This window comes from Lagenorhynchus albirostris, chromosome 4, assembly GCF_949774975.1.
Source record: "Lagenorhynchus albirostris chromosome 4, mLagAlb1.1, whole genome shotgun sequence".
NCBI lineage: Eukaryota > Metazoa > Chordata > Mammalia > Artiodactyla > Delphinidae > Lagenorhynchus > Lagenorhynchus albirostris.
This window is the reverse complement of record NC_083098.1, coordinates 73694608-73718154: the sequence shown is the minus strand read 5'-3', so window position 1 is coordinate 73718154 and position 23547 is coordinate 73694608. Positions and strand designations below refer to the sequence as shown.

The following is a 23547-nucleotide window of genomic DNA, read 5'->3' as shown; positions in this document are numbered from 1 at the left end:
TTTATATATTCTTGTTAGTAATTCCTTATCATATATCTAATTTGCAAATATTTTCTCCCATTCTGTGGGTTGTCTTTTCACTTTCTTGATAGTGTCCTTTGATGCACAAATATTTTAAATTTTGATGAAGTCAAATTTATCTATTTTTTCCTTTTTGTTGCCTTTTGTTATTTTTGGTGTCATCTGAGAAATCATTTCCAAATCCAATGGCATGGACATTTTCCCCTGTGTTTTGTTTGAACAGTTTTATGGTTTTAGTTCTTACATTTGGGTCTTTGATCCATTTTGAGTTAATCTTTATATATGATATGAGGTAGGAGTCCTACTTTATTCTTATGCATGTGGATATCCAGTTTTCCTAGCACCCTTGGTAGAAAAGATTTTCCTTTCCCCATTGAATGTTCTTGACACCGTGTTGAAAAATCATTTGACTATTTATGAGAGAGTTTCCTTCTGGTCTCTCTATTCTATTCCTCTGGTCTGTATGTCTATCCTTATGTCACTATAACACTGTTTTGATTACTGTTGCTTTGTAGTAAGTTTTGAAAACAGGAAGTATTGGTCTTCCAACATTGTTCTTTCTCAAGATTGCTTAGTTTCCAGGATCTGGATGTGTTTCTTTTTATTCATTATGCCTTTAATTTTAGACTACTTGGATTAATTTAAAATCCATATACATTTAAAGTATGTAATGTAAGTGCCTGACATTAAGCTTTTGATTACTGAGGCACCTATTTCAAAAGACATCCATCTTGAAAACCATACTGCCAACTGTATGACACAGCTACTAGCAAAACAACCAGATAAGGAATTAGGCTGCTCCCACCCATGAAAGTCTTTCTTTCAGAGAGCCCTGGGTAACCTAGATAACTGACCACTTGAGTGACCCCTCTTCTCCCTTCCTGTGCTCTAATTCCAGCTCTTATGCTCTACATTAGCCAATAAAGAGTCAACCCGTGAAACCTAGATACCCCATCAATGGACTCTAATAAAGGCACAGACCCAGGTCCCACTCCCACCCCTCCACCAGACCTGGCTGAGTGGCCCTCAGGCATGCTGTGTGTTCTTCAGGATTTCTGAGGAATAAATCTTGTTCCTCGGAGTTCTCTCAAAGTTTCTTGCTGAAGTGCATCCTACAGTCATAATACAAACCACAGGAACCGGTCCAATCACAGCTATGAGTAATACAGGAGGTGAGTGCCTCAGGCATTCCTAGCCAATAGCATCACTACTGATAGGCTGGGACTGACACAACAAAGTAATTACTGAAAAGGAAGGACTTACTTCTGCCATTTAGCTATTTTCTGTATTTCTATATCTTACATGCTTTTTGTTCTTCAATTCTTCCATCATTGCTTCTTTTTGTATTTTTGTATTGTGGTATACCATTTTGATTTCCTTTCTCTTTCCTTTTCTGTATGCTTTTAGTTATTTCTTAGTGATTACCTTAAGGATTAAAATTAATATCTTACAATAACCTACTGTGAATAATGCCAACTTAGCTTCAATAGCATACAAACACTCTGCTCTTATACATCTTCATCCCTCCCTCTTTATCTCATTATTGTTACAGACTACATTGTTATATACTGTGTCCATTAACACTGATTTATAATTATTGTTTTATAAACTTGCCTTTTAAATCATATAGAAAAAAGGGAGTTAAAAACCAAAAATACAGTAATATTGGCTTTTATATTTACTTATACAGTTACCTTTACCTATGATATTTATTCTTCGTATGGTTTTGAGTTACTGTCTAGTGCCCTTTAATTTCAGGCTGACAGACTCCTTTAGCTAATTTTTAGGGGAATTCTAGTACAGTAAGTCCCCGACATACGAACCTTCAAGTTGCAAACTTTAAAAGATGCGAACGTGCATTTGCATGTCCAATCACGTAAGTTAGTTCATGTGTCTTGTGTACATTGTCACAGGCATGCATCCTCTACAAGTGGTTGTACTTTTGGTACTTTACTGTACAGTACTGTATACAGTACAGTAGTACAGTATCTTTATTTCAAGCCCAGGATGTCCAGAAACAAGCGAAAAAGCAGCAGTGATGTAGCTGGTACTGCTAAGAAGTGCCAGCTGTTGTTCTATACTACTGTACTTTCCAAGGTTAACATTAAAAATGTTTCCTTTATTTTTTGTGTTTGTTTTTTATGTTTTGTGTGAAAGGTTTATAAACCTATTACAGTACAGTACTATATAGCCAATTGTATTATTTGGGTACCTAGGCTACCTTTGTTGGACTTATGAACAAATTAGACTTATGAATGTGCTCTCAGAATGGAACTCGTTCATAAGTAGGGGACTTGCTGTAGTAACAAACTCACTTAGATTTTATCTAGGAATGTCTCAATTTCTCCTTTATCCTTGTAGCATAGTTTTGCCAAATATGGAATTCTTGACTGACAGGTGTTTTTTATTCCTCTTGCAGCCTCTAAGATTTCTGAGGAGAAATTGGCTGATAGTCTTTTTAAGGGATGTGTCTTTGTGTGGGTCTCTGAGTTTATCCTACTTGGAGTCCATTGAGAACCTTGGATTTGTAGATTTATGCCTTTTGTCAAATTTGGGGAGTTTTCAGCCATTATTTCTACAAATATGATTTGTGCCCCTTTCTTTCTCTTTTCCTCTGCTGGGACTCCCATACCATATATTCTAGTTCACCTAGTAGTGCACCACAAGGCCAGTTAGGCTCTGTTCTCTCTTCTTTATTCTCAGATTCAATACTTTCAATCGTCCTATCTTCAAATTTTCTCTATTTTCTGCTGGTTCATATCTGCTTTTGAAGCCCTTTAGTGTATATTTCAATTCAATTATTGTACTTTTTAGTTTCAGAATGTCCTTTTGGTTCCTTTTTATAATTCCAATCTCTTTATTGTTATTCTCATTTTGTTCATATTATGTTCTCCTGTCTTTGTCCATGTCTTCCTTTAGCTCTTTGAGCACCTTTAACTAAGTTGTCTTAAAGTCTTTGTCTAGTAAGTCTGACAGTTTGGCTACCTCAGGTATATTTTGTATTGATTTATTTTGTTCCTTTGTCTGGGCCATACTTTCCTGTTTCTTTTTACACCTGATTTTTTTGTTGTTATTGAAAACTGAATATTTTATTCAATTGGTAACTCTAGAAATCAGATTCTTCTTACAACCCATGTTTTTGTTTTTGTGTTTTTACATTGGGTGTGTCTGTGCCAGGATCAGCCTCAGGTGAAAGCATAAGGTCTTCTCAGGTCTTTTCTGAGCCTTCAACTTTCCCAAGGCTTTCTACATTCCCCCATATATATGGTTGTTTTTGAATGTTAAAAAAAAAGAAACCAGAAGTGGCTCCTTAAAATCTCCTGGAAGCCACTTGAGCCAGTGAGGGTTGACACAATGAATGCCAGTCTCTGGGTCTGTACCTCTACATTCAGAGCAGCAATCTGCAATCAGATCACAGAATCCTGATATTTCAGGACAAAGTCCTTATTGCCTAACCTGGCTCCAGCAAGAAACACAAGATGCTGTTGAAACAGCTGCCTGCCATGGGGCTGGGGGGTGAGGGATGGATAGCTGTTACTACACCCAGAACTGAAATCAACCAATACTAACTGAAATTTACCAGCCAAGCTTTATGCTGTAAGCTACAAGCGTTCAAATACACTCCAGAGTTCCAAAGCCATAATTTCAGACCGTTTCTGCCAGTACAATTGCTACCTAGGTGGACAGATGGATTCTTGGAGCTTTCTACTTCACCTTTCCTGCTGTCCACTTGGCCAGTCATTTTTGGAAAATCCCTCAAATTTGGGTTTCTATTTAAACTTTCACCCACTCATTTTAGCATCTAGCAGCAGATCTTGCCCATGGAGGATTATTACTATGGTGTTTTAATGATGATCTTTCTATTTCCCTCATTCTGTCTACACTTATTAATTGGAATTCTTCAGTGAGGAAGAACTGTTACTTCCTCTAAATTTGTTCATGTACTCATTTACTTATCTATGTCACTATAGGATAAGGACTCAAGGATAATTATTTTATTACTTATTTTATAATTCAATATTATAGTAATTAATTTTGTTGTTCAAGTTGTTCCAACTCTGGCCAATCTGAGATCTTTCAGTATGGCTCCTGTGCCTTGAAAAAAGTTTTTAGCACTGCCTTAACTTTCTGATACTACAAAGTGCCCCAGACTCATACTGTTCTTTCTCAACTCACACTGTTGAATAAAGCAATACATTAAGAATCACTGGTTCCGGAGGAGACCTTCAAGATGGCGGAGGAGTAAGACGTGGAGATCACTTTCCTCCTCACAAATACATCAGAAATACATCTACATGTGGAACAACTCCTACAGAACACCTACTGAAAGCTAGCAGAAGACCTCAGACTTCCCAAAAGGCAAGAAACTCCCCACATACCTGGCCACGTGGCTGAAAGGGTCTTGGTGCTCCGGCAGAGTGTCAGGCCTGTGCCTCTGAGGTGAGACAGCCAAGTTCAGGACATTGGTCCACCAGAGACCTCCTGGCTCCACATAATATCAAATGGCAAAAGCTCTCCCAGAGATCTCCATCTCAATGCTAAGACCCAGCTTCACTCAAAGACCAACAAGCTACAGTGCTGGATACGTTATGCCAAACAACTAGCAAGACAGGAAGACACCCCATCCATTAGCAGAGAGGCTGCCTAAAATCATGTTAAGGTCACAGACACCCCAAACACAACACCGGACATGGTCCTGCCCATCAGAAAGACAAGATCCAGGCTCATCCACCAGAACACAGGCACCAGTCCCCTCCACCAGGAAGACTACCCAACTCACTGAACCAACCTTAGCCACTGGGGGCAGACACCAAAAACAATGGGAACTATGAACCTGCAGCCTGCGAAAAGGAGACCCCAAACACAGTAAGTTAAGCAAGGTGAGAAGACAGAGAAACACACAGCAGATGAAGGAGCAAGGTTAAAAACCCACTAGACCAAACAAATGAAGAGGAAATAGGCAGTCTACCTGAAAAAGAATTCAGAGTAATGACAGTAAAGATGATCCAAAATCTTGGAAACAGAATGGAGAAATTACATGAAATGTTTAACAAGGAACTAGAAGAATTAAAAAGCAAACAAACAATGATGAATAACACAATAAATGAAATTAAAAATTCTATAGAAGGAATCAATAGCAGAATAAGTGAGGTAGAAGAATGGATAAGTAACCAGGAAGATAAAATAGTGGAAAAAACTACCACAGCGCATAATAAAGAAAAAAGAATGAAAAGAAATGAGGACAGTCTCAGAGACCTCTGGGACAACATTAAATGCACCAATATTCGAATTATAGGGGTCCCAGAAGAAGAAGAGAAAAAGAAAGGGACTGAGAAAATATTTGAAGAGATTATAGTTGAAAACTTCCCTAATACGGGAAAGGAAATAATCAAGTCCAGGAAGCACAGAGAGTCCCATACAGGATAAATCCAAGGAGAAACACACCAAGACACATATTAATCAAACTATCAAAAATTAAATACAAGGAAAAATATTAAAAGCAGCAAGGGAAAAACAACAAATAACACAAAAGGGAATCCCCATAAGGTTAACAGCTGATCTTTCAGCAGAAACTCTGTAAGCCAGAAGGGAGTGGCAGGACATATTTAAAGTGATGAAAGAGAAAAACCTACAACCAAGATTACTCTACCCAGCAAGAATCTCATTCAGATTTGATGGAGAAATTAAAACCTTTACAGACAAGCAAAAGCTGAGAGAGTTCAGCACCACCAAACCAGGTTTACAACAACTGCTAAAGGAATTTCTCTAGGCATGAAACACAAGAGAGGGAAAAGACCTACAATAACAAACCCAAAACAATTAAGAAAATGGTAATAGGAACATACATATCGATAATTACCTTAAACATGAATGGATTAAATGCTCCAACCAAAAGACACAGGCTCACTGAATGGAAACAAAAACAAGACCTGTATATATGCTGTCTACAAGAGACCCACCTCAGACCTAGAGACACATACAGACTAAAAGTGAGGGGATGGAAAAAGATATTCCACACAAATGGAAATCAAAAGAAAGCTGGAGTAGCAATCCTTGTATCAGACAAAATAGACGTTAACATAAAGACTATTACAAGAGACAAAGACGGACACTACACGATGGATCAAGATATCAATCCAAGAAGAAGATATAACAATTGTACATATTTATGCACCCAACATAGGAGCACCTCAACACATAAGGCAAATGCTAACAGCCATAAAAAGGGGAAATCAACAGTAACTCAATCATAGTAGGGGGCTTTAACACCCCACTTTCACCAATGGACAGATCATCCAAAATGAAAATAAATAAGGAAACACAAGCTTTAAATGATACATTAAACAAGATGGACTTAATTGATATTTATAGGATATTCCATCCAAAAACAACAGAATACACTTTCTTTTCAAGTGCTCGAGGAATATTCTCCAGGACAGATCATATCTTGGGTCACAAATCAAGCCTTGGTAAATTTAAGAAAATTGAAATCATATCAAGTATCTTTTCTGACCACAACTCTATGAGACTAGGTTATCAATTACAGGAAAAAATCTGTCAAAAGTACAAACACATGGAGGCTAAACAATACACTACTTAATAACCAAGAGATCACTGAAGAAATCAAAAAATACCTACAAACAAATGACAATGAAAACATGATGAACCAAAACCTATGGGATGCAGCAAATGCAGTTCTAAAGAGGGAAGTTTATAGCAATACAATCCTACCTCAAGAAACAAGAAACATCTCAAATAAACAGCTTAACCTTACACCTAGAGCAATTAGAGAAAAAAAAACAAAAAACCCCCAAAGTTAGCAGAAGGAAAGAAATCATAAAGATCAAATCAGAAATAAATGAAAAAAAATGAAGGAAACAATAGCAAAGATCAATAAAACTAAAAGCTGGTTCTTTGAGAAGATAAACAAAATTGATAAACCATTAGCAAGACTCATCAAGAAAAAAAGGGAGAAGACTCAAATCAATAGAATTAGAAATGAAAAAGGAGAAGTAACAACTGACACTGCAGAAATACAAAGGACCATGAGTGATTACTACAAGCAACAATATACAAATAAAATGGACAACCTGGAAGAAATGCACAAATTCTTAGAAAAGCACAACCTTCCAAGACTGAATCAGGAAGAAATAGAAAATATAAGCAGACCAATCACAAGAACTGAAATTGAGACTGTGATTAAAAATCTTCCAACAAACAAAAGCCCAGGACCAGATGGCTTCACAGGTGAATTCTATCAAACATTTAGAGAAGAGCTAACACCAAACCTTCTCAAACTCTTCCAAAATACAGCAGGGGGAGGAACACTCCCAAACTCATTCTACGAGGCCACCATCACCCTGATACCAAAACCAGACAAAGATGTCACGAAGAAAGAAAACTACAGGCCAATATCACTGATGAACATAGATGCAAAAATCCTCAACAAAATACTAGCAAACAGAATCCAACAGCACATTAAAAGGATCATACACCATTATCAAGTGGGGTTTACGCAGGAATGCAAGGATTTTTCAATATATGCAAATCAATCAATGTGACAAACCATAATAACAAACTGAAGGAGAAAAACCATATGATCTTCTCAAGAGATGCAGACAAAGCTTTTGACAAAATTCAATACCCATTTATGATAAAAACCCTCCAGAAAGTAGGCATAGAGGAAAAACTTACCTCAACATAATGAAGGCCATATATGACAAACCCACAGCCAACATCATTCTCAGTGGTGAAAACTGAAACCTTTTCCACTAAGATCAGGAACAGGATACGGTTGTCCACTCTCACCACTATTATTCAACATAGTTTTGGAAGTTTTAGCCACAGCAATCAGAGAAGAAAAGGAAATAAAAGGAATCCAAATCAGAGAAGAAGAAGTAAAGCTGTCACTGTTTGCAGATGACATGATACTATACAGTGAGAATCCTAAAGATGCTACAAGAAAACTACTACAGATAATCAATGAATTTGGTAAAGTAGTAGCATACAAAACGATTGCACAGAAATCTCCTGTATTCCTATATACTAATGATGAAAAATCTGAAAGAGAAGTTTAGGAAACACTCCCATTTACCATTGCAACAAAATAGCTAGGCTAAGGAGACAAAAGACCTGTATGCAGAAAACTATGAGACACTGATGAAAGAAATTAAAGATGATACCAACAGATGGAGAGATATACCATGTTCTTGGATTGGAAGAATCAACACTGTGAAAATGACTATACTACCCAAAGCAATCTACAGATTCAATGCAATCCCTATCAAACTACCAATGGCATTTTTCACAGAACTAGAACAAAAAATTTTACAGTTTATATGGAAACACAAAAGACCCCGAATAGCCAAGAAATCTTGAGAAAGAAAGACAGAGCTGGAGCAATCAGGCTCCCTGACTTCAGACTATACTACAAACCTATAGTAATCGAGACAGTATGGTACTGGCACAAAAACAAATATAGATCAATGGAACAGGATAGAAAGCCCAGAGACAAACGCATGCACATATGGTCACCTTATCTGTGATAAAGGAGGCAAGAATATATAATGGAGAAAAGACAGTCTCTTCAATAAGTGGTGCTGGGAAAACTGGAGAACTACATGTAAAAGAATGAAATTAGAACATTCCCTAACACCATACACAAAAATAAACTCAAAATGGATTAAAGATCTAAATGTAAGGCCAGACACTATCAAACTCTTAAAGGAAAACATAGACAGAACACTCTATGACATAAATCACAGCAAGATCCTTTTTGACCCACCTCCTAGAGAAATGGAAATAAAAACAAAAATAAACAAATGGCACCTAATAAAACTTCAAAGTTTTTGCACAGCAAAGGAAACCATAAACAAGACCAAAAGACAACCCTCAGAATGGGAGAAAATATTTGCAAATGAAGCAACTGCCAAAGGATTAATCTCCAAAATTTACAAGCAGCTCATGCAGCTGAATATCAAAAAAACAAACAATCTAATCCAAAAATGGCAGAAGACCTAAATAGACATTTCTCCAAAGAAGATATATAGATTGCCAACAAACACATGAAAGGATGCTTAACATCACTAATCATTAGAGAAATGCAAATAAAAACTACAATGAGGTATCACCTCACACCAGTCAGAATGGCCATCATTAAAAAATCTACAAACAATAAATGCTGGAGAGGGTGTGGAGAAAAGGGAACCCTCTTGCACTGCTGGTGGGAATGTAAATGGATACAGCCACTATGGAGAACAGTATGGAGGTTCCTTAGAAAACTAAAAACAGAACTAAAGGAACTAAGATTCCTTTTCTAAGAAACTAAGGTTCCTTAGAAAACTAAAAACTACCATACGACCCAGCAATCCCACTACTGGGCATATACCGTGAGAAAACCATAATTCAGAAAGAATCATGTATCACAATGTTCATTGCAGCACTATTTACAATAGCCAGGATATGGAAGCAACCTAAGTGTCCAATGACAGATGAATGGATAAAGAAGATATGGCACATATATACAATGGAATATTACTCGGCCATAAAAAGAAACGAAATTGAGTTATTTGTAGTTAAGGTGGATGGACCTAGAGTCTGTTATACAAAGTGAAGTAAGTCATAAACAGGAAAACAAATACCATATGCTAACACATATATATGAAGTCTAAAAAATAAAAAAGGTTCTGAAGAACCTAGGGGCAGGACAGGAATAAAGACGCAGACGTAGAGAATGAACTTGAGGACACAGGGAGGGGGAAGGGTAAGCTGGGACAAAGTGAGAGACTGGCATGGACTTATATATACTACCAAATGTAAAATAGACAGCTAGTGGGAAGCAGCAGCATAGCACAGGGAGATCAGCTCGGTGCTTTGTGACCACCTAGAGGGGTGGGATAGGGAGGGTGGGAGGGAGATGCAAGAGGAAGGGGATATGGGGATATATGTATATGTATAGCTGATTCACTTTGTTATAAAGCAGAAAGGAACACACCATTGTAAAGCAATTATACTGCAATAAAGATCTTAAAAAAAAAAAGAATCACTGGTTCCTTTTATTGGAAAATAGTATTGTGAATCAAGAGCTGAATTCTAGGTGTGTTCATTGCTACCAGAGTATTGCTGCTTCTAACACAATTCACTGATTTTTTTTCGTGTGAAAACAACCTTGTATTCCTGGGACCAATCCCACTTGATTGGAATGTATTCTTCTTCTTTTAAATTGCTGGACTTAATTTGCTAATATTTTGTCAAAATTTTTCGTACCTATATTTATAGGAGATATTTTTCTGTAGCATTCTGTTTTTGCAATTTCTTTGTCAAGTATTTGTATCAGGATAAGTTGGGAAACCGAGGCACCTGTTCTAATTTCTGAAAGAATTTGTTTATGACTGGTAATTATTCATTAAATGACAGAAACCCTTGACAAACATCAGGCTAGAAGGAAAACCATGGCCCTCTTTTTATTGGCCTTCTATTGATATTTTCCACTTTATTCACATGTAACTTGATGAAGTTCTACTGTATATTACTGAATAGTTTTTTATTTAAGCAAAGGCAAAAAAGGTAAAAAAATCCATCTTATATAAGGTGAGTTAATTTTAAAATGTTAAAAGTTAGTTTTGTTCTTTGTAAAATACAGTCTGTAGACAAAAAAGGACTTTTTCCTTAGTTTCATTCTTACAATACTTCATTCAAAAACTCATAAATTATCCAAATGAATCACTGTACCTATATATTTCAATAGCTCTCATATCTTCATCATCAAATTCATCTTCAGCTTCCTTCAACTGTGCAAGAGTCATCTTTTCGTATGGTTTAACTAAAACAAAATAAGTTGTAGATAACTGAGTTATTTAAAAGCCAATTTTACTTTAGAGTCACATGTCTAGAAAAAACAATATATTAGATAAATGGAGATCAAGAATATCTTTAATGTTGCAGTTTCTCCAGCATATAAACTATATTGTGGCTGACTGCTTCAGGTTTGTTTAAAGTGCTATTACTCCCTCAGAGTTCACAGAACTACCAGGCTGCATTTAAAAGCAGATGTGAAAATCAATTAGACCTCATAAATTTAGACTTCCTCAAGTACCTGGAAACTTTAACAAATAATACATTTTATATAGAATGATCAAAACAGAAAGTAATCACAAGGTAGAGAAATATGATAGAGGGAAAAAAAGCTCACTAGATTAGATACCAGGGCATTTCAGCTCTGATATTAACTAGCATGTAACTTTCAACACATGAATTAGAAATTTTAGGGGTCAGCATCCTAATTTCAAAAGTATGGGTGGGATTTAAATTATTTCTAATGTCATCTCTCCCTCTAAATTCATGAAATACATGATCACTGTCATAACTGTATTATTCCCTTCACCCAGCCCACCAAATGCACAACTATACCCATTGCTTCTTTCTGTAAACGTAAAACCATTTCTTCAATTTCATCTTTTGGCTCTTCTTTTGGAGGAAGAATGCCAAAATCTCTTAAAATGTCATTCCATTCTGTATCTTCATTTGGATCCTATATAAAAAAAATAAAAAATCTATTAGCACAGTTGTGCATTTTAATATCTGTAAAATCGATTTCCAACCATGTAATTGTTCATGAACTCTACAGGTAAACTAGAAAATTAGTTTCAAAGAATAGAACAAAATGGCCTACTTTTTTCCCATTTCCCATTTCCGTAATGCAACTACATACTTTGATAAAAAGAATACATCCTCTACCCTCAAAGTTACACTGAGATGTTTAATAAAAAATAAATCTGAAAAACATATATCAAATGTTAATGAAGAAACTTTTAAGTCACGTTAAATTCTCTGAAGACTATAATAGGCAAAACCAATTCACATCATGCAAAATACTGTTTTCTTTTTCTACATAAGCATTGAAGACCTCAAGGTGGACTTGCTTCTCTTCAGCTATATAGCTTCATGGAATTCTTACTCCCAAGTTAAATCTTAGAAGAGGTTAGGAATCATTTCATAGTTCAATTTTTGTCTAACCATAATTTCTTTCTTTGAAACTTAATCTTGTTTTCCATGTTACTTAGGCTTTGATGTTTTATTTGCTGCTCTTCCTGAAACTGTCTGTCATATATCAACTATATTGTCTTTCTAGTCTGCTGTCCCTTTTCTCTGAGCTTTTCAGAGAAAAGGAGAACTTAATTATATACATGAGTAAATACTGCTGCAAACAAAGTAAAGGATAGCCTTGAATGAGCTCCACATCCGGGTATTCACATCCTGCATAATCCCCTCTCCTTGATTATGGGTGGGAACCATGGTATGCTTCTAATCAGTAGAATATGGCAAAGGTAAAGGAATATAATTTCTTTGATTTCATTCCATAAGATCGTAATTTCCATCTTGCCAGCATTCTCTCACACTTGCTGGCTTTGATAAAGCAAGCTGCCATACTGTGAGGTCCCCCATGGAGAGAACTATGTGACAAGGAAAATGTAGTCAACAATCAGCTAGACGCTGAGATCCTCAGTCAAATAGCTCCAAAAGAACTGAATTCTGCCAACTACCATGTAAATAAACTTAGAAGGGGATCCTTCAGATGTACTCTGTTGTACCTTCAGATTCAACCCCAGCTCTAGCTGACACTTTAATTGCAACCTTGTTGGAGACTCTGAAGCAGATGGCCCAGCTAAGCAATGCCTGGATCCTTGACCCATAAAAACTCTGAGATAATAAATGTGTTATTTTAAGTCACCAAGTTTGTGGTGATTTGTTATGTAACAATGGATAACTAATACAAGTATCATCTTATTTCTCCTCTTCATCCTATTCTTTGGGCAAAGTTTTGGTTTTTTATTCACACTGGTCTTTACTGGTCTCTCTATCCACAAAATCTTCTGATCTTCATTCTTTCTATATGTCTTAAAACAATTAAGTCACCATCAGCAGGAGTTCTGCACTTGGTAATGGCAGACTAGATAATTTGGATCAAGCCTCTTACTGAGAACAGCTAGTAAAACTGGACAAAATAGATGAGAATTAATTTGAAGGCACTGAAGAATCAACAAAGCAGTGAAGAGAATTATGGTAAGAAAATCCTGGATGAGAAGTAGACCCAGAGAAAGAAGCTCTATGTTTGGGTCCATTCCCCTTCAATCAACTACCAATTCTGAAAGAGGCCAAGAGGCTGAGAAATTGAATAAAGGTGCACAGATTCGAGCATAGTGACCAAAGACAGAAATCAATAAGAAAATGATAACTAGGAGATCATCATATATTTGGAATTTAAAAAAAATTCGAAATGACCAAAGGGTCAAAGAAGAAATCACAATGGAAATTTAAAAGCATTAGGAATTGAATGATCATAAAGCCACGTATCAAAAATATGTGGGTTGCAACGAGAGCAGTTCATGAAAGGAATTTTACACCCTGAATTTAACATATTAGAAAATGGAAAAGGCTTACAAATTAATATATAAGCATCCAACCTAAAAAGCTGGGAAAGAACATCAAAATAAACCAAAGGTAGAAGGAAGGAAATAATAAAGATGAAAACAGAAATTAATGAAATAAGAACTGAATATATAATAGAGTGGGTTAACAAGGCCAAAAATTGGGTCTTAGAAGAAGACTAATAAAATAAACACTTGCCAAGACTGATAAAGAAAAGAAGTGAGAAGACATCACCAGTATTAAAAATGAAAAAGGGGAACTCCTGACAGATAATACAAATATTTAAAAAGAGAAGCCTCTCTATTGTGTTTTGCTCATATTTTTTTCTACTTTAAGGTGGAAGCTTAGATCAAACTATAAACCTTTTTCTTTCTTTTCAAGCACACACAGAATTTTATTTTTAGAGTCCTTTTTTAATTAAAAAAAATTTTAACATCTTTATTGGAGTTCTTTTCTAATCATAACCACTTAAAGCTACAAATATTCCTTTAACAAATTATTTAGCTGCATCCTACAAGTTTTGGTATGCTGTATTTTTATTATTATTCAGTTAAAAATATTTCTAATCTTATGATTTTTTGCTGACATTTTTGTTTGGAAGGATACTGCTTAATTTTCAAATATTTTGGACTTTTCTAGGTATCTTATTAATAATTTCTAAGTTACTTCTGCATGGTCGGAAAACATACTTTAAGGTTTTGATTTTTTGAAATACATTTACTTGTTTTATGACCCAGCATATGGCATATCTTAGTGAATGTTCTACATAGTGTGAAAAGAATGTGTATTTTGCCACTGATGGGCTTTTTTCTCCACAAATCAATAGATTGTTGACAGATTTGTTCAGATCTTCTACTCTGTGATTTCTGTATCTAGTTGTTCTATCAATTACTAGGAGGAGGGGTGTTAAAATCTCTAGTTATGATTGTGGATTTGTCTACTTCTCCATCAGTTTTTGCTTTATGTGTTTGAAGCTTGATTATGCAAATCCTCAGCTATATTTATGATATTTTCCTGATGAATTTCTCCTATCATTATAAAATGTTCCTTTTTATTTCTAGTAGTAATCCTCATCTTGATGTCTATTTTGTTTGTTACTAATATAGTTTATACCCCTTATTCCTAAGTACTGTTTAAATAACATGTCTTTTCAATCCTTTTACTTTAACCCATCTGTTTCTTTGTATTTAAAGTGTGTCTCTTTTAGCAATATGTAGCTATGTATTGCTTTTTAAACTATTCTGATAATCTCTACTTTTTAATTTAAGTGTTTACTCCATTTACACTTACTGTAATTGTCTTTTTAATTTTTATAGGAGTATAGTTGCTTTACAGTTTTGTGTTAGTTTCTGCTGTACAGCAAATTAATATAATTGTTAATATTAGATGTAGAGCTACTATTTTCCTGTTTTTAATTAGTATTGTTTGCTTTATTGTTCCTCTGTTCCTTTTTTGCCTTCTTCCGGTTAATTAAATATTTTCTAGAATTATGTTCTTTGCAACTGGCCTTTTAGGTATACATCTTTGCATTATTGCTTTAATAATTGTTCTAGAAATTATAATGGTATCTTTAACATATTACAGTTAATATTGTAGTATTTTACATAAAATATGGGAACCTCACTTATTTCCATTTACCACTAACCCATCCTTTGCCTTACTGCTGTTATATATATTAACATTTACAATATATTTGAACCCCTAAAATACAATGTTACAATTTCTACCCTCAACAATTATAATGTCTTTTAAGAAAACTGAGAATAAATATATTTAGTTTTTAGAATTTACCCACATATTTATCATTTAAGGTGCTCTTCACACTTACTTTTAGATCAAGTTTTCCACCTGATGTAATTTCCTTTCAGTCTGAAGAAACTTCTTTGCATTTCTTACCCTTCAGGTCTGTGGAACCTAATTCTCTTAGTTTTCATATTTCTGAAAATGTCTATTTTTTCCCAGTTTTTTTGACGGATAGTTTAGCTGGATATAGAATTTTGGTTTGAAAGTTTTCCCTCCAGGATTTAAAGCATTTTAAAAAGCCTTCTGGCCTCCAATGTCTCTGATGAGAAGTCAGCTGTCAATCATATTGCTGTTCTCCTGTATATACAAAACATACACACCTTTACATTATGTCTTTTCTCTGGATGTTTTCAAAATTTTATCTTTTGATTTCAGAAGTGTGTCTCTGTGCTTGGTGTGGTTTTATTTGTATTTACCCTCTTTGGAGTTCCCAGAACTTCTTAGATTGTTAAGTTTATGTCTTCCCTCAAACTCTGGACAATTTTATCCATCATCTTTTTAATTTTTTCCTGCCCCCCCACCCCATCCTTCCTCTCCTTCTAGGATTTTTTTTTTTTTCTGGTATGCAGGCTTCTCACTGTTGTGGCCTCAGCAGCCATGGCTTATGGGCCTAGCTGCTCCGCGGCATGTGGGATCTTCCCAGACCAGGGAACGAACCCGTGTCCCCTACATCGGCAGGCAGACTCTCAACCACTGCGCCACCAGGGAAGCCTCCCTTCTAGGATTTTTGACAGGATGTTACATGTATGTTAACCATATATTACAGTTAGATGTATGTTAACCAATTTAACGATGTCCCTTCAGTTCACTGAATCTCTATTCACTTTTAATATTTTTCTCTCTGTTCTTAACAGACACTTTCTATTGATGAATCCAAGTTCCCTGACTCTTCTGCCATCAGCAATCTGCTGTAAAGCCCATTCAGTGAATTTTTTATTTCAGTTGTTGATCTTTTCAGTTCAAGAATTTCCATTTGGAGAGACGAGGGGAAGATGGCAGAAGAGTAAGACACGGAGATCACCTTCCTCCCCACAGATACACCAGAAATACATCTACACGTGGAACAACTCCTACAGAACACCCACTGAACGCTGGCAGAAGATCTCAGACCTCCCAAAAGGCAAGAAAGTCCCCACGTACCTGGGTAGGGCAAAAGAAAGAAGAATAAACAGAGACAAAAGGATAGGGACGGGACCTGCACCAGTGGGAGGGAGCTGTGAAGGAGGAAAGGTTTCCACACACTAGGAAGCCCTTTCACGGTTGGAGACTGCTGGTGGCGGAGGGGGAAAGCTTCAGCGCCGCGGAGGAGAGCACAGCCACAGGGGTGCGGAGGGAAAAGCGGAGAGATTCCCGCACAGAGGGTCAGGGCCGACAGGCACTCACCAGCCTGAGAGGCTTGTGTGCTCCCCCACCGGGGTAGGTGGAGCTGGGAGCTGAGGCTTGGGCTTTGGTCAGAGCGCAGGGAGAGGACTGGGGTTGAACACAGCCTGCAGGGGGTTAGTGCACCACAGCTAGCCAGGAGGGAGTCCGGGAAAAAGTCTGGACCTGCTGAAAAGGCAAGAGACTTTTTCTTCCCTCTGTTTCCTGGTGCACAAGGAGACGGGATTAAGAGCACTGCGTAAAGGAGCTCCAGAGATGGGCGCGAGCCGTGGCTAAAAGTGCAGACCCCAGAGACGGGCATGAGACGCTAAGGCTGCTGCTGCTGCCGCCACCAAGAAGCCTGTGTGCGAGCACAGGTCACTATCCACAGCCCTCTTCCAGGGAACCTGTGCACCCGGCCACTGCCAGGGTCCCGGGATCCAGAGACAAGTTCCCCGGGAAAACGCACGGAACACTGCAGGCTGGTGCAATGTCACGCTGGCCTCTGCCGCGGCAGGCTCGCCCAGCACTCAGTACCCCTCCCTCCCCCTGGCCTGAGTGAGCCAGAGCCCCCGAATCAACGGCTCCTTTAACCCCGTCCTGTCTCAGCGAAGAACAGACGCCCTCCAGCGACCTACACACAGAGGCGGGGCCAAATCCAAAGCTGAGCCCCTGGGAGCCATGAGAACAAAGAAGAGAAAGGGAAATCTCTCCCAGCAGCCTCCGAAGCAGCGGATTAAAGCTCCACAATCAACTTGATGCACCCTGTATCTGTGGAATACATGAATAGACAACGAATCATCCCAAATTGAGGAGGTGGACTCTGAGAGCAAGATTTATGATTTTTTCCCCTTTTCCTCTTTTTGTGAGTGTATATGTGTATGCTTCTGTGTGAGATTTTGTCTGTATAGCTTTGCTTCCACCATTTGTCCTAGGGTTCTATCCGTCCGTTTTTTTTTTCTTCTGTTAAAAAAAAATTTTTTTTCCTTAATAATTATTTTTTATTCCAATGACTTTATTTTATCTTACTTTATTTTATCTTCTTTCCTTCTTTCTTTCTTTCCTTCCCTCCTTCCTTCCTTCCTCCCTCCCTCCCTTCTTCCTTCCTTCCTCCCTCCCTTCTTCCTTCCTTCCTTCCTTTCTTTCTTTCTACTTTTTCTCCCTTTTATTCTGAGCCGTGTGCATGAAAGGCTCTTGGTGCTGCAGCCAGGAGTCAGTGCTCTGCCTCTAACGTGGGAGAGACAACTTCAGGACACTGGCCACAAGAGACCTCCCAGCTCCACGTAATATCAAACAGCGAAAATCTCCCAGAGATCTCCATCTCAACACCAACACCCAGCTTCACTCAACGCCCAGCAAGCTATGGTGCTGGACACCCTATGCCAAACAACTAGCAAGACAGGAACACAAGCACACCCATTAGCAGAGAGGCTGCCTAAAACCATAATAAGGCCACAGACACCCCAAAACACACCATCAGACGTGGACCTGCCCACCAGAAAGACAAGATCCAGCCTCATCCACCAGAACACAGGCACCAGTCCCCTCCACCAGGAAGCCTACACAACCCACTGAACCAACCTTAGCCACTGGGGACAGAAACCAAAAACAATGGGAACTACAAACCTGCAGCCTGCAAAAAGGAGACCCCAAACACAGTAAGATAAGCAAAATGAGAAGACAGAAAAACAAACAGCATATGAAGGAGCAAGATAAAAACCCACCAGACCTAACAAATGAAGAGGAAATAGGCAGTCTACCTGAAAAAGAATTCAGAATAATGATAGTAAAGATGATCCAAAATCTTGGAAATAGAATAGACAAAATGCAAGAAACATTTAACAAGGACTTAGAAGAACTAAAGAAGAAACAAGCAACAATGAACAACAAAATAAATGAAATTAAAAATACTCTAGATGGGATCAATAGCAGAATAACTGAGGAGGAAGAACGCATAAGTGACCTGGAAGATAAAATAGTGGAAATAACTATTGCAGAGCAGAATAAAGAAAAAAGAATGAAAAGAACTGAGGACACTCTCAGAGACCTCTGGGACAACATTAATTGCACAAACATTTGAATTATAGGGGTTCCAGAAGAAGAAGAGCAAAAGAAAGGGACTGAGAAAATATTTGAAGAGATTATAGTTGAAAACTTCCCTAATATGGGAATGGAAATAGTTAATCAACTCCAGAAAGCACAGAGAGTCCCATACAGGATAAATCCAAGGAGAAACACGCCAAGACACATATTAATCAAACTGTCAAAAATTAAATACAAAGAAAACATATTAAAAGCAGCAAGGGAAAAACAACAAATAACACAAAAGGGAATCCCCATAAAGTTAACAGCTGATCTTTCAGCAGAAACTCCGCTGCCAGAAGGGACTGGCAGGACATATTTAAAGTGATGAAGGAGAAAAACCTGCAACCAAGATTACTCTACCCAGCAAGGATCTCATTCAGATTTGATGGAGAAATTGAAACCTTTACAGACAAGCAAAAGCTGAGAGAGTTCAGCACCACCAAACCAGCTTTACAACAAATGCTAAAGGAACTTCCCTAGGCAAGAAACACAAGAGAAGGAAAAGACCTACAATGACGAACCCAAAACAATTAAGAAAATGGGAATAGGAACATACATATCGATAATTTCCTTAAATGTAAATGGACTAAATGCTCCCACCAAAAGACACAGATTGGCTGAATGGATACAAAAACAAGACCCATATATATGCTGTCTACAAGAGACCCACTTCAGACCTAGGGACACATACAGACTGAAAGTAAGGGGATGGAAAAAGATATTCCATGCAAATGGAAACCAAAAGAAAGCTGGAGTAGCAATTCTCATATCAGACAAAATAGACTTTAAAATAAGGACTATTAAAAGAGACAAAGAAGGACACTACATAATGATCAAGGGATCGATCCAAGAAGAAGATATAACAATTGTAAATATTTATGCACCCAACATAGGAGCACCTCAATACATAAGGCAAATACTAACAGCCATAAAAGGGGAAATCGACAATAACACATTAACAGTAGGGGACTTTAACACCCCACTCTCACCAATGGACAGATCATCCAAAATGAAAATAAATAAGGAAACACAAGCTTTAAATGATACATTAAACAAGATGGACTTAATTGATATTTATAGGACATTGCATCCAAAAACAACAGAATACACATTTTTCTAAAGTGCTCATGGAACATTCTCCAGGATAGATCATATCTTGGGTTACAAATCAATCCTTGGTAAATTTAAGAAAATTGAAATTGTATCAACTATCTTTTCCGACCACAACACTATGAGACTAGATATCAATTACAGGAAAAGATCTGTAAAAAGTACAAACACATGGAGGCTAAACAATACACTACTTAATAACGAAGTGATCACTGAAGAAATCTAAGAGGAAATCAAAAAATACCTAGAAACAAATAACAATGGAGACATGACGACCCAAAACCTATGGGATGCAGTAAAAGCAGTTCTAAGAGGGAAGTTTACAGCAATACAATCCTACCTTAAGAAACAGGAAACATCTCGAATAAACAACCTAACCTTGCACCTAAAGCAATTAGAGAAAGAAGAACAAAAAAAACCCCAAAGAAAGAAGGAAAGAAGGAAAGAAATCATAAAAATCAGATCAGAAATAAATGAAAAAGAAATGAAGGAAATGATAGCAAAGATCAATAAAACTAAAAGCTGGATCTTTTAGAAGATAAACAAAATTGATAAACCATTAGCCAGACTCATCAAGAAAAAAAGGGAGAAGACTCAAATCAATAGAATTAGAAATGAAAAAGGAGAAGTAACAACTGACACTGCAGAAATACAAAAGATCATGAGAGATTACTACAAGCAACTCTATGCCAATAAAATGGACAACGTGGAAGAAATGGACAAATTCTTAGAAATGCACAACCTGCCAAGACTGAATCAGGAAGAAATAGAAAATATGAACAGACCAATCAAAAGCACTGAAATTGAAACTGTGATTAAAAATCTTCCAACAAACAAAAGCCCAGAACCAGATGGCTTCACAGGCGAATTCTATCAAACATTTAGAGAAGAGCTAACACCTATCCTTCTCAAACTCTTCCAAAATTTAGCAGAGAGAAGAACACTCCCCAATTCATTCTACGAGACCATCATCAACCTGATACCAAAACCAGACAAGGATGTCACAAAGAAAGGAAACTACAGGCCAATATCACTGATGAACACAGATGCAAAATCCTCAACAAAATACTAGCAAAGAGAATCCAACAGCACATTAAAAGGATCATACACCATGATAAAGTGGGATTTATTCCAGGAATGCAAGGATTCTTCAATATACGCAAATCAATCAACGTGATACACCATATTAACAAATTGAAGGAGAAAAACCATATGATCATCTCAAGAGATGCTGAGAAATCTTTCGACAAAATTCAACACCCATTTATAATAAAAACCCTGCAGAAAGTAGGCACAGAGGGAACTTTCCTCAACATAATAAAGGCCATATATGACAAACCTACAGCCAACATCATCCTCAATGGTGAAAAACTGAAAGCATTTCCACTAAGATCAGGAACAAGACAAGGTTGCCCACTCTCACCACTCTTATTCAACATAGTTTTGGAAGTTTTAGCCACAGCAATCAGAGAAGAAAAGGAAATAAAAGGAATCCAAATAGGAAAAGAAGAAATAAAGCTGTCACTGTTTGCAGGTGACATGATACTATACGTAGAGAATCCTAAAGATGCTACCAAAAAACTACTAGAGCTAATCAATGAATTTGGTAAAGTAGCAGGTTACAAAATTAACGCACAGTAATCTCTGGCATTCCTATACACTAATGATGAAAAATCTGAAAGTGAAATTAAGGAAACACTCCCATTTACCACTGCAAGAAAAAGAATAAAATATCTAGGAATAAACCTGTCTAAGGAGACAAAAGACCTGTATGCAGAAAATTATAAGACACTGATGAAAGAAATTAAAGATGATACAAATAGATGGAGAGATATACCATGTTCTTGGATTGGAAGAATCAACATTGTGAAAATGACTCTACTACCCAAAGCAATCTACAGGTTCAATGCAATCCCTATCAAACTACCACTGGCATTTTTCACAGAACTAGAACAAAAAATTTCACAATTTGTATGGAAACACAAAAGACCCCGAATAGCCAAAGCAATCTTGAGAACGAAAAACGGAGCTGGAGGAATCAGGCTCCCTGACTTCAGACTATACTACAAAGCTACAGTAATCAAGACAGTATGGTACTGGCACAAAACAGAAAGATAGGTCAATGGAACAGGATAGAAAGCCCAGAGATAAACCCACACACATATGGTCACCTTATCTTTGATAAAGGAGGCAGGAATGTACAGTGGAGAAAGGACAGCCTCTTCAATAAGTGGTGCTGGGAAAACTGGACAGGTACATGTAAAAGTATGAGATTAGATCAATCCCTGACACCATACACAAAAATGAGCCCAAAATGGATTAAAGACGTAAATGTAACGCCAGACACTATCAAACTCTTAGAGGAAAACATAGGCAGAACACTCTATGACATAAATCACAGCAAGATCCTTTTTGACCCACCTCCTAGAGAAATGGAAATAAAAAGAAAAATAAACAAATGGGACCTAATGAAACTTCAAAGCTTTTGCACAGCAAAGGAATCCATAAACAAGACCAAAAGACAACCCTCAGAATGGGAGAAAATATTTGCAAATGAAGCAACTGACAAATCTCCAAACTTTATAAGCAGGTCATGCAGCTCAATATCACAAAAACAAACAACCCAATCCAAAAATGGGCAGAAGACCTAAATAGACATTTCTCCAAAGAAGATATACAGACTGCCAACAAACACATGAAAGAATGCTCAACATCATTAATCATTAGAGAAATGCAAATCAAAACTACAATGAGATATCATCTCACACCAGTCAGAATGGCCATCATCAAAAAATCTAGAAACAATAAATGCTGGAGAGGGTGTGGAGAAAAGGGAACACTCTTGCACTGCTGGTGGGAATGTGAATTGGTACAGCCACTATGGAAAACAGTACGGAGGTTCCTTAAAAAACCGCAAATAAAACTACCATATGACCCAGCAATCCCACTACTGGGAATATATCCTGAGAAAACCATAGTTCAAAAAGAGTCATGTACCAAAATGTTCATTGCAGCTCTATTTACAATAGCCCGGAGATGGAAACAACCTAAGTGCCCATCATCGGATGAATGGATAAAGAAGATGTGGCACATATATACAATGGAATATTACTCAGCCATAAAAAGAAACGAAATTGAGTTATTTGTAGTGAGGTGGATGGACCTAGAGTCTGTCATACAGAGTGAAGTAAGTCATAAAGAGAAAGACAAATAGCGTATGCTAGCACATATATATGGAATATAGGGGAAAAAGTGTCATGAAGAACCTAGGGGTAATACAGGAATAAAGACACAGACCTACTAGAGACATAGGGACTAGAGACATACATAGGGACATATATACACTACCAAACGTAAAATAGATAGCTAGTGGGAAGCAGCCACATAGCACAGGGAGATCAGCTCGGTGGTTTGTGACCACCTAGAGGGGTGGGATAGGGAGGGTGGGAGGGAGGGAGACGCAAGAGGGAAGCAATATGGGAACATATGTATATGTATAACTGATTCACTTTGTTATAAAGCAGAAACTAACACACCATTGTAAAGCAATTATACTCCAATAAAGATGTAAAAAGAAAAAAGAATTTCCATTTGTTTTATTACTGTTTCTATTTCTGTGTTATGATTCTCCAACTGTTAATTCATTTTCCTTTAAGTCCTTGAATATAATAGCTGCTTTAAATTCTTCATTTGCTAATATCAGCATCTGGATAGTGTCAGGATTTGTTTCCATTGGTTGCT

The 23547-nt window shown here is 37.1% G+C and overlaps 1 protein-coding gene across 1 annotated transcript in view; it reads right to left on the bottom strand.

Moving 5' to 3' along the window:
- PDCL2 (phosducin like 2) overlaps positions 1-23547 on the bottom strand; it is a 47544-nt gene that overhangs the window by 20442 nt on the left and 3555 nt on the right. The window contains exons 2-3 of the mRNA XM_060147275.1: positions 11431-11551; positions 10753-10843 (exon numbers count right to left, since the gene is read on the bottom strand). Coding sequence (XP_060003258.1) covers positions 10753-10843; positions 11431-11551 — 212 coding nt within the window. The remainder of the gene's footprint in view (positions 1-10752; positions 10844-11430; positions 11552-23547) is intronic.